Source organism: Macrosteles quadrilineatus, unplaced genomic scaffold (genome assembly GCF_028750875.1).
Source record: "Macrosteles quadrilineatus isolate MER2022 unplaced genomic scaffold, UCM_ALF_1.0 Scaffold_2__2_contigs__length_208266976, whole genome shotgun sequence".
Classification (NCBI taxonomy): Eukaryota; Metazoa; Arthropoda; class Insecta; order Hemiptera; family Cicadellidae; genus Macrosteles; species Macrosteles quadrilineatus.
This window is the reverse complement of record NW_026542595.1, coordinates 14824887-14837854: the sequence shown is the minus strand read 5'-3', so window position 1 is coordinate 14837854 and position 12968 is coordinate 14824887. Positions and strand designations below refer to the sequence as shown.

Here is a 12968-nt window from a genome sequence, read left to right as displayed (position 1 = left end):
CCCCGGCACGTCAGGTATCCGGTGCTGGGCAAACGGAGGTCAGGCCCCGGGGAACTGGGGTAGGGGTTTTTGTCCCCGAGGGTATACCCGTTCCTGACTGATTCCGGGCCGCTCCTTGCCGCACGATGCGCTGGAATAAACACGATGGCTTTAAATAAAACCCCTCAAAACACATTTTTGATTAAGAGCTCAAATGAGCCAGAAAAGACGTTGGAAGTGGAGCGGAACGCTTTTGTCCGTAGCTCCAAGAAGCAGCGGTCGCCACCACCGAAAAACGTGAGGACATCTCCCCCACCTGCCACCTTCAAATGCACTAAGGAGTTCCCCCATTTAGGAGCTCCTTCGGCAAGTGGAGCTGGGAACGGTGCGGAAAACGTCGGAGATGCAGGTGTCGAGCTGGTGTTGCCAGCAACTCTCCCCCACTCTGCCAGTTCTGCTGTAGGGATGCCGGAGGAGCCATTCAAAGCACCGTTGAGGTCGGAAGGCTCTGAGATGGTGCTTCTGCGTCAGGAATATCTTGACGCAGAGAGTGACATTGAAACCCGGCTCCAAGACATGGAAGCTACGATCAAGGCTATGCTGGACACCTTCCGGACCCAGAAAGCCGTAAATCAAGTGGTCAAAAACAGCATGGCCAAACTGGAGGATGACCTTGGCTTCGTTTTTGCCTGCCGGGTGGTGAGTGCCATGGAGAAGATTGCCGAGAAGGTTGTGTCTCTGTCTGACGAAAGAACACTGCCTTCTAAGAAACGTAAAAGGCCTTCCACATCGGACAGTCCTCAAAAAAGAGAAGAGTAAGAGTAAAGGCCAAGGCGACTCAGACTGACCTATTGTCTGCTGTGCCCAGATCCTTTTCGGACATAGCTGCAGCTCCTGTAAAGAACCAACAACCACAGCTACCTACGACCCCCCTTCAGGGAAGTTCCCGAAAGGGGTCAGTCGTAGAGACACCTGGGGCTGCGTGGGAAAAACGTCGTTCCCGAAAAAAGGAGAGGCAGTTGAGGCGGGCGGAGGTCGCCTCTATAAGGAATGTGGCAGTGAAGGCACAGCCAACCGGCGTGGCCCAAACTGGGCCCGGCTCGATCTCTGCTCCGAAATAGTCCCGGCCAAAAAAGCCCAGGACGGAGGCAATCCAAGCCCTCAGGGGGGAGATATTTCGCCGAGGTCTTGTGTGCAATTAAGGCCAAGGCTAAGCCAGAGCAGACCGATACGGTTGTACGGTCGATTAGACGAACCCGGGACGGGGACGTTCTCCTTGAACTGGGTAAGTCGAAAGACAAAGCAGCCTTTACTGCCGAACTGAAGGCAGCTGTTGAAGGCCAGGGCACCGTCCGTGCTCTTGAACCAAAGACATCAGTCGAGGTTCGAGACATTGATCATGTGTCGACGGAGGTTGATGTTGTTGAGGCCCTGAAGAAAGCTGTCCCCGAGCTTGGCGGGCAAACGGCTTTCCTTAAGGTGTGGCTCACAAAACCGAACAGGAGTCAGCAGCGGATGGCGGTCGCCGAAATGGCAGACGCACATGCCACGAAGGTGCTGGGACTCCAGCATCTGAGAGTCGGCTGGGTCAACTGCAGGCTGAGACGGAGAGTGGAAGTGAAGAGGTGTTTTAAATGCCTCTGTTTCGGCCATTCCTCCCGAAACTGCAAGGAACCTGACCGAAGCAAGAACTGCCTTCGGTGCGGGGAGGTCGGTCACGTCCGTAAGGACTGCCAAGTCGAGTCCTGTTTCCTTTGCAAAGGAAATGGGCTCGCTGACAAACACTTGAAGCATATAGCTGGGTCTGGACAGTGTAGTGTATTCAAATCTGCACTACAGCAAGCGAAAGTCCTTTCACGAAGATAAGAATCCTTCAGTGCAATTTTGAGCAATCCAGGTCGGCTGACGCACTTCTATGTCAGCTTGCCCTAGAACACGATGTCGACACGCTCTTAGTCAGCGAACAGTACCAGTACCGTGATAGGGACCCATCTTTTTGGTTCCCTGATAGTCTTAGTACTGCTGCATTCTGGGCGTAATGCAGCGAAAGTACAAGTACGGGGTCACGCGAAGGGCCGAGGTTTCATTTGGGTTCGGTGCCGGGATGTCACTTACTTTAGTGCCTACCTCACTCCCAACGAGGCCATCCGTGAATTTCGTGAGAAGATAGACCGCCTGGAAGACCTGTGCGCAATACCACAGGACACGTCGTCGTGGGTGGGGATTTTAATGCTAGGGCTGTCGAGTGGGGAATGAGCCTCACCAATTCCCGGGGCAAGTACATTCTGGACTTTGCTGCCAGAGCCGGACTCGTTGTCGTCAACGAGGGAAACACGCCAACTTTCCGGCGCCCTGGGATGCGGGGAACGATCCCAGACATAACCCTTGCATCTGAGTCCCTTTTGCCAAGGATCAGAGCTTGCAACGGATGATAATATTGCCACAATCACGAAAGATGATGATAATGTCCACACGACCGCAGGAAACCGCAAGAATTTTGCCGCGATCGCGGTAGACGATGATCTCCACACGACTGGAGGACATTATTAACATTTTACCGCAATCGCGGGAGACGATAACGGTGTCTTCACAACTGCGGGAAACGATTACGATGTCTACAGAACAGCGGAATACAATAATGATTTCTACACGGCCACGAGGGATGATAACAATAATGCTGCGATCGCTCAAGACGATGATAATGTCCAAATGATCGCAGGAAGAGATCAGAATTTTGCCTCATTCGCCGAAGACGATTATCTCCATATGTCCGCGGGAGATGATTACTATTTTGCCACAATGGCGGGAGGCGATTACTATGTCCAAACGACTGACGGGGACGATATAATGATGTCTTCACGGCCGCAAAGGGTGATCAGAATTTTATCGCAATCGCGCAAGACGATGATAATGGTCACACGATCGCGGGAAAAGGTCAAAATGTTGCCTAGTTTGCGTAAGAGGATGATGATCTTCACAAGACCGAGGGAGATGATTACCATTTTGCCACAATCGCGGGAGGTGATTACTATGTCCACACGACCGCGGGGGATGATATGATGTCTTCACTGCCGCTAGGGGTGGTCAGAATTTGACCGTGATCGCGCAAGACGGGGATAATGTCTTCACGACCGCGGGAAAATATCAGAATTTTGCCTCATTTGCGGTAGACGATAATCTCCTCACGACCGCGGGATATGTTCATATATTGCCTCGATCGTGGAAGATGATAATTTTATGTCTAAACGACCTGACTGCAGAAAATAGTAAGAATCTTGCAGCAAACGCGGGAGACGATTACGATGCCTACACGGCCGCGAGGGGTTATCAGAAGCTTAACGCAATAGCATGCAAATACTACCACAAATTTTTTTAAATTTCCAAATTTTTGGCGCCCTCCAAAAAAGCCAATTGCCTCGCGCCCTAGGCACGTGCCTACCGTGCCTATTCGGTAAATCGGCCCTGATTTGAGCTCGGACTTGACTCGTGGATATCTGGATTCTTATGTTTAAATCCATGGGTAGCCAGTGAAATAATTCTTCTATTTAAAGGAAAAAATTCTTTAAATTCATTGTTAAGCCCCTGAGCTGTGGATATTATTGTAAGAATATATTACTTACATCAATCAGCGTGAGGTGAAACTCACGACTCAATGAGCTGATTGACGTAAGTAATATATTTTTACGAAAAAATTGTTATCTTTTAAGGAATAAACTAACTTTGAAGGCTTATGGGGCAAGGCCCTTGGATTTCTGTCATATAAATGATCAAAAGAGATTGATTGTCTCATAGTTAACACCGTGCACTTCAGCAAATAAATAGTTTAATGAGATAACCATTGCTCGCTAGGACAGCAGTATCATTTATGGAGAAATAGTACAAATTAATGCCACCAAGAATGTAAAATTCTTTCTTTATTTTATTTATTAAGGGAGAGGAATCAACTAGGCTTTTATATCCGGTACAGTAATATCAATTCTTATTTATTTCTTGATTAAATAAATATATTAGTTAAATAGTTCTTAAAATTATCTGAGCATTTTATATTAGGTACTGAGAATTCTCATATAACTATCCTTTTAACACCACTTCCTTAGCTCTAATGAAATGTTCAATGTGAGTTTTTCTAAGAACATTTAATGTAAATCTTAAATAATTTACATGTAGTAGCTAAATAAAACATTTATTTCATTGCAAGAATGAATATAGGTTTTGTATTTTTTTTTACTTTCAGTTACGTATTCTTTGTTCTCAAATCCCATACAGAAACATTACCCAAATTGATATTCACTGTACTGTATTTTAAAGAATATCGATTGAGAAACTAAAAAAAAAAAAAAATTAGCTCTCCTCACTAGTCCGCTGAATTGGTAATAACTGAAAATCGTCTGAATAAAAACCGCCTTTATAAGATACAGCAGTTGGTACGCCTGCAGAAGCTTCCACAGCTGCGTGCGCTGCCGCTCTACCCATCTTCACCTAAAAGATGATGAAGTGAGCTGGGGGTCGAGTAAATTGTTGAAGAAGAGGATTCTTATATTTAATTATTTAACTTTACTGGCCGGTCAACTGAAAATGAAATGAGCCGGACTGATGATGAAATAACTTTTTTCGTATTTATATATTTAATTTAAAAAGACGGTCTGGTGGCCTGACAATGAAGTAAATTGTCAATCTACTGGTGGCCCCCCCCGTATATAGTCGAACTGTTCTACTAACCAAACCTAACTTTTAAACATTTCAAAATCCCATTTGATGACAGAGAAGACTTAAGTGAGTGAGTAAGTTAGGTCGCGCCTTATGCTGGTTTCTGACGGTATTAAATCCTTTGAAGTTAGGTTGGTTTAGGTAAGTAAAAGTTTAGATTAAAATGAAACAACTTACTTATTTATGTTACCTTCAGACTTTTTTTGCACATTTAAAATAGTGGGTGAAACACAGTAAAATGAGAATTACAAAAATGCTTAGTGGGTGAAACACAATACAATTTAACAATTTCTAAATGCTTACATTTTAATTGTGGAAAAAAAGTCTGGAATTAACATAAGTTAATAAGTTGTTCATTATAACCTAAAATTCACCAATCTAACCTAATTTCAAAACATTTATTGCAGTCAAGAATCCGCACAAAACCTGACCTACCTCCCTCAAATGTCTAAAGAACTGGTCAGTCTGCAATGATCAACCATAAATAATAAAATACCCCCGCCACAGCAAACCTGCAGACTAAGCAAATTTCCATTTGCCTGATTGGATTTACACTAAAATGTCTCCTTAAAAATATCACATTTATTCCCTATTTAAATAGAATGAGTTAAAACACATACTTAGGTTTGCTGCAACAGGGAGGGTAAAAGTGTTTTTTTTTTATGTAAAATGTTAATAGTTAGTAAGAAATAAAAACATTTTCCAAATTTGGGCAAAATATGTTAATAATAAACAAGCAAACTACAACAGTTTACTTATTCTCCATAAGAATAACATAGGAATTTTAAATTTACAATTTTTTGGAATTTTCTCCATAACCATTAGGCGCATTATAACGCTTCAATATACTAAATTATTTGTTATTTTAAGCTCTAAAAAATAGTCTGGAAAGAAATTGCTAAATTCTATGTTTTTTGGGTCAAAAATGGGAAAAACCCATTTTTACCCCATAAAAGCCCCCATAAGCCCCCGTTCCCATGGTCCGATCATGCTGGTTCGCGAACTCGTTCGAATAAACGTAGGTTTACACGTTTGTACCAAATTTCATCAAAATCGGATCATTTTTGCTCAAGTTATCGCGCTAACGGACACATATATAAATATATATATATAAATATATATATATATATATTAAAATTAAAACATATATAACAAAGTACCCTTTTAGTAATTATTTTATTTTTCATGAAAAATAAAATAATTACTAAAAGGGTACTTTGTTATATATGTTTTAATTTTATTATATTAGTAGCCCTAAAAATGCAAGAAAATAATATATATATATATATGAATTTGAACGGATGGTGTTTTTGGCCTCTAGGGACCTCAAAACAAAAAAAAAAATCGGTCCCGGGTCCAGGTCTCACCATGAGTACTACGGTAATAGCTTATTCCCTATATGGGAAATTCGCTAAAAAAACAAATTTTGAGTTTTTGTTAAATAAAAGGTTTTTAAATGAGTATGTGTGTTAAGAATTTTTTAAATTGTTTGTTTGGGTCACATTTGGGTTGGAGTATCACCCGAAAACATTTTTAACACTAGATCAAGACCTAGTAGTCCCTGTATATTATAGAATCTAGCTTGTTTTCTAAATCAATGTTTATAATCATCTTAAAATAAATAAACCTGCCACATGGTATTGCTGAATAATGTATTTCATTTTGCTCAAGCCAGCTGTGTGGTATTGGAAAATCAAATCAATTCGACCGAAGTGTGGATAGTCCTAAACGGATCCTTGGTATAGTATTGGAATGATTTTTGGGGATATTCTGACAAAAGGAAAAAGTTGTTTAAATTGCAAAAACAAATCGTTAGGGTAACATATTCTCTCAAAGCTAGAGATTCATGCGAAGATATCTAAACTGAAATTAATAACATTCTTACTTTTCCTAGCCTTTACATAATCATATAATCTGTTAATATTTGTGAAATAAAATACAGTAGACCCCCTCTTAACCGACCCTAATGGGACGGACCTAGGTCGGATAACTGAAAAAGGTTGGTTAAAACGGGCAATCCCTAAAATCATAACATAATGAAGTGCTATTCATTTGGAATTATATAATCATTATTTTGAAGTCATACTTGCATTATTTATAAAATAAACTACTCTTATCTCCTTTTTTGTATTGATAGAAAAGTCACAAATACAGTAGACCCCCTCTTAACCGACCCTAATGGGACCGGACCTAGTTCGGATAACTCAAAAGGTCGGATAAAACGGGCAATCCCTAAAATCATAACATAATGAAGTGCTATTCATTTGGAATTATATAATCATTATTTTGAAGTCATACTTGTATTATTTATAAAATAAACTACTCTTATCTCCTTTTTCATATTTATCGAAAATTCACAAATAAACACAAAACGTGGTTAAATCAAATAGGCCTACTTTCAGTGGAATATATTATAATACTAGACAAGAGTCAATAAAATTCCTATTTAAATAACTTTAGTACTGTAATGTATTAATGGGTGCTTTCCAAAAACATCGTAATACAGTACAGAACCTTTTGTCGATATTAAAGATACAACGACCATTTTGTTACAAAACAGGACGTTTATTTATAGCCTCTCACTGGAGGCTCGAGGCACAAAAACTATCTTGACCTTGGAGTTGTTAACCCCCCTTCCCTGCCTTTTCTACAAGTTGCGTTGTTTGTTTACTCCGGCAATAAGATAATCAGTAATCAGTTCTCAAAATCGTAACGCATTTTATGATGTTATAAATTTGCCGCACAGATAACAAATCAGATCAGATGTGCTCGAGCTACGAACGATGATGACAAACTGACAATAGGCTATGCAATATTTTTTGTGATCAACACAAAATAACTTATTGTTAGTCATATCCCTTGGAGATAAGCGTATGGTTCAGTTCTCATCGCCCAGCGTGGGAGCGGAAATGCCGAGATTCCTAGAAAGCGGCGGTTAAACCGAGCTGCTCTCAAAGCAAGGTCGGTTAAAACAAACTGTATTTTTTTACGATCGAAGGCGGATAATCCGATTATCGGTTAATACGAGGTCGGTTAAGAGGGAGTCTACTGTAAACACAAAACACGGTTAAGTCAAATAGGCCTACTTTCAGTGGAATATATTATAATACTAGGCAAGAGTCAATAAAAATTCCTATTTTAATAACTTTAGTACTGTAATGTATTAATTGATGCTTTCCAAATCCATCGTAATACAGTACAGAACCTTTTGTCGAAATTAAAGAAACAAGCAACCATTTTGTTACAAGACAGGATGTTTATTTATAGCCTCTCACTGGAGGCTCGAGGCACAAAAATTATCCTGACCTTAGAGTTGTAAACCCCCTTTCCCTGCCCTCCCTACAAGTTGCATTGTTTGTTTACTCCAGCTATAAGATAATCAGTTCTCAAAATCGTAACGCACTTTACGATTTTATAAATTTGCCGCACAGATAACAAATTTTTTTTAAATTTTTTGTGACGAAAACAAAATAACTTATTCTTAGTCATATCCTGTGGAGATAAGCGTATGGTTCAGTTCTCATCGCCCAGCGTGGGAGCGGAAATGCCGAGGTTCCTAGAAAGCGGCGGTTAAACCGAACTGCTCTCAAAGCAAGGTCGGTTAAAACAAACTGTAATATTTTATGATTGAAGGCGGATAATCCGAGTATCGGTTAATACGAGGTCAGTTAAGAGGGGGTCTACTGTATTTCTACATTTTCTATTAGTTCAGACAACCACAATATAACACTAGACACAAAGGCTGCATTACATATCCCAAACATAAATCTTCTACTTTCAATTTCGCCCAACTACTCTGGTATTAAATTTTATAATAATTTGCCTGATCTCTTCAAGTCTGTATCTTCCCTCAGGTCATTTAAAAAACCTTTGAGTTTTTTTATGTAACAAATGTTGCTATAATGTCAATGATTCTGTCCGCTGACTCTTGTACTGTTTCTATTAATAGTTTTACGTTATAACCTTATTAATTACCATTGAACACTATTCACGTATATGTTGTACAAAACAAATAAAGGATAGTTTGATCTGATTTAAGCCGGGTTTTCCTAGGCGCGGAGTCGGCGAGCGGAGAGAGGAACGCGGAGAGCGGACTCCACTTGTCTTAGGCAATTTAATGTTACTGTTTTCCTACAAGCGGAGCGGAATGCCATGTTAATTTCAATTCCGCTCTCCGCGTTCCTCTCCCCGCTCGCCGACTCCGCGCCTAGGAAAACCCAGCTTTAAGTAGCTATATTTTTGTAAAAATTTTAAGCCCAGTCGACTGTCTGGAGGCTAACTTTTTAGCTATCTTAACCCTCTAATAAATATGCACTAAATGTATTGTTTAAACATGTAAATCTATCGGTTTTATTTAAATGATATGTTAAATCCTGATACACATTTCTAGGAAAGACATATAGCTGAAGATAGAGCATTGGAATGTGTAGTCTACATATCTCACCTTGCCTACAAAAGTTCTCAAAATGGTGTGCCATTCATCAGTCCATCGGACAAGATTGTACGACTCACAGAAGTACTAAGCGGCATGGTCATTGGTCGACCTTCTCTCTGCAACCGTAGACTTATGATTAGCCTCTACCACATCGCATTCTTCTTTTATAAAAATGTGAGTATATTGACATCACCAAAGACATACCATAGCGTAGCTAATAATGGCTAGTTTAAAAAATAATTAAAAATGTGTGTTTATGAGAATAAATAAAAACTCATTTATTGTACAGTTCCAGTAACAAAATAAGATATGGATTATGCTTATAAAACTATGTACCACCTGTAGTGTTGGGTCGATATAATCACTGGCTGATGTTCGCCACCTAAGGCCTCGCCCACTACTACAAATAACAGCACATCACAGTCTGCTTGAGCAGCACTGACAACACAGTAGCGCAGAGAAAACTTGTTAATGGTTGTTAACGGGTTATGGACTGTGATCCTTCAACTCTAGTTCAGTTTCAGCTCACAACAGTGCTACAGTTGGTACATGATAGGGCAATATACAAGGAGTGGCCCAAGCGTTAAGCACCTTGAACGGAAATTCCTATCGCTCTATCTCACCCTCGACTAGTAGCGACCATCAATCTCTTATTACTAAAACTCGACCGTGGGCTCTAATGCTCAGAACTAGGCTTGTTTTGGTCAGGCCCTCTCCCTACCACCTAACCAAACCGCTGCTGCCATACACTTCATACAGGGCTACCCTAATAAATAAATACCCTTATATTTGTATAAAAACCTGGCTGAATTTCTTCTTCTTTATTACCTTACCTTACTTCCTTGGCCACTCAAACCTAAGAAGGTTTTTGGCCTCGCCAACAAGCCTCCACTGCTGCCGGTCTGCCGCCAAGTCAAGAGATGCCCCCACTCTGCGTAGGTCCTTCTGGACTTGGTCTCTCCATCTGAACTTTGGTCTACCTAGCGGGCGAGTGCCTCGTGGTTGTCCATTGGCAATCTTCTTAAGCATACTATCTTCTTCCCTTCTTTCTACATGGCCTGCCCATCTCAGTCGTCTACTCTTCACCATGGCTACAATGTCTGGTTCTTTGTACAGTTCTCGGAGCTCTTCTTTATAAGTGCCAAAATTGTTCAAAAACTCCGTTTACAAGTACCAATAAAAAAAAATTCTAGTAGAGGGCCCCAAATGGTCCCAGCCTGGGCCTGTTGTAAGGAAATTACGGATGCTGAGGACACAGGTTTTTGTACCTAGAGGGTCATGTGTGAGTTAAGAGAAGTTAAAACTATTAGATTTAGAGAAAACATTAAATGTAAAACTTCAACTATTTTCCTTTGACATTAAAAAATATGAATTCCACTTTAAAAGAAATGGCCGCCTGTTTTCAATATAGCGGCTAAATTTGATGTTTCTAATGGAACACTTAATCTTTGTCTTTTATGATGGTTTTAGAATGTAAATGCAATTTCAAACCTTATATTAAAAACTGATTTATTGTTCAGATTTTTCTCTAAACCTACTTGTTGAGGAGCTACAGCGAACATAAACATGAACGGAAATGGCATGTGTATGTGACATGCACATGCCACGGACAGGTGTTCCACCTGGGAAAAAGTGGCTTTGCACATTCTGCACCCTATAGCTCCTAAAAAACAAGTAAGTTTGGAGAGGAAATGCTAGGAGTAAATAAGTCTTCAAATCAAATCTACATTCTAAAAAGATAATAAAATACGTTATACACATGAACTTCACTTTTTTTAATGGTCAGAAAAAATTGTGGCTAACTTAAAAATTTTCCATGAGACACCCTGTATTTGTTTTGTGGTCTTTTTTTGTAGTATTGAAACCCAAATTTAGCGATTCACCACCCGTGGATATGGTTTATATGCCTTTTAAAAACATAAATAACAGTGAAACCGCTCAGAGAAACCCCGAAAGTGTAAAATCATGGTGGAAATGGTGGAGTTTAGCAGATCTTTAGGGATCACTGTGTATACCTCTGGTAGTACCGGTACACGAAAGGGCTTAAAAAAAAATTAATTTGTCCAAGCGAACGAGTTAACAATATTTTAGAATACAATTGAAGCTTGGGGTCACATTTAAGGGTTTAATTTCATCCTATACATGCAATGATTCCTAGTTTTTAAAGTAGATGTATTTATTAATTTAATTAACCCTTTCGGTGCTATGGAACGATATATCGTTCCTCGTATTTTACCCACAGACTGTTATGAAGCAATATATCGTTGTTGCGTAATTTTTTTTTACAGCGTTATTTATTAATATTTTATTACGTTACTTGCGGCAAATGAATGCTGAATAAATGTTCTTTAAGGGAAATATTATTATTTTGCACTTCATATAGTATATATTTTAGTTTTACGGCTTTGAAATGCAAGAGGCAGTGGCGTCTGCTGTTAGTTGTGCAATCACAAAGAACAGCTGTTTTTCGTCTGTGATTTGTTTATGTGAGGGCTTTCAGTGTTTTGTTATGGTTTATTAAAGCTGATTAGTGCGATTATCAACTATCAATAACTTTCATTATGAGTAACTAGCTGTTACCTTTGACTAATAATGTATGTATGGAAGGGGGAAGTCCCTGTTGCTGTTAGAACTGCTAAACTTGTGCTCCTCAGTTTCTGCTAAATTTCTATGAAAATACTGTGTTTTTTAACAAGTGTTTTACATGTAAATGTTCAGTTTGTTTTTCTGTGCCAATATAAGAAACCGGTTTTTTTGTTCAAGTAACCAGTTGCAGATGTTTTATGTTTTATTAAATAAAATTTCAAGGAATATCAAGGAATATCAGGTTCGTTCAGATATTAGAGATAAGATGGGTCATGAGATAAGAGTCCAGTGAAGCAAGGTGCAAGTGGTTGACCTTTGAGCCAGTGGACTGATAACGGCAGATCTGTGTTTCAACTCAAGTTTTGTTTGTTTATATTTCAACTGAGGTTTGCTCTACAAGGGATAACAATCTCTAGTATTTAGTGACAGCTAAATGTCACTTTATTGCAGTTGGATATTTCCCAGTTGGGTTTAACTCACAAGAATGTTATAAAATTCTTCAATTGAACTGTATATATTCATTTCTGAAGTTGTCAATACCTTAAGCTGTGCTCAGCTTTAAGTAGAGTTGTAGTTAAATCCAAAAATATAATTTTTCCTTTCCACTTATCTGAGAGAAAATAATTTAATTTTTATAAATACTTCAACAAAATGAATTGTTCTGAAAATGACCTTAATATCAATTTGCCTCGAGGTTGGATAAGAGAGGAAAAGTTGCGAAAAAATGGTCTTAGTAAAGGAAAAGTTGATATTTACGTAAAATCGCCTGGTGGTAAATTATTCCGATCGAAAAAGGAGCTTGAAAAATATATTAAAGATAAAAAACTTCCAATCAAAATTGAGGACTTCAATTTCACTCAAAGAAAGCTCAACAGTAGTAATTCTTCCTTCAGTAGTGTTTCAAATGAATCTTCAAGTCAGGAGTCAATCAACTTGTCTGTCTCAATGAAATCAAGTGATTCACTGGTTACCCCGATAGATATTATTCCTAACACATTGGACATCATATCTGCTAAAACATCTGGCAACTATACCGGTTCTGATGCGATTACAACTGAGAATATTCTAGCTGAAAACCACACAACCAAAGATACAACAGAGACCCAAACCAGCAATAATGCCTCGCTTTCTTTGGCTCTAATGTCGAATGAATGGATAACGGATGATAGCCTCGAAAAGTATTTTGACATCTTGTCGAACAATTTTGTTAAGGATAACACTTGTTTAATTAAACCAGTCATTAGCCATGCGATCAAGTGTC

General features: G+C 39.4%; 1 protein-coding gene across 2 annotated transcripts in view; it reads left to right on the top strand.

The window, feature by feature from the left end:
• Positions 1 to 12968, top strand: part of LOC128987032 (uncharacterized) — a 115898-nt gene that overhangs the window by 19877 nt on the left and 83053 nt on the right. For both annotated transcript variants that reach the window (XM_054407695.1, XM_054407694.1), the window contains one exon: positions 9077 to 9295. In XM_054407695.1, coding sequence (XP_054263670.1) covers positions 9077 to 9295 — 219 coding nt within the window. The remainder of the gene's footprint in view (positions 1 to 9076; positions 9296 to 12968) is intronic.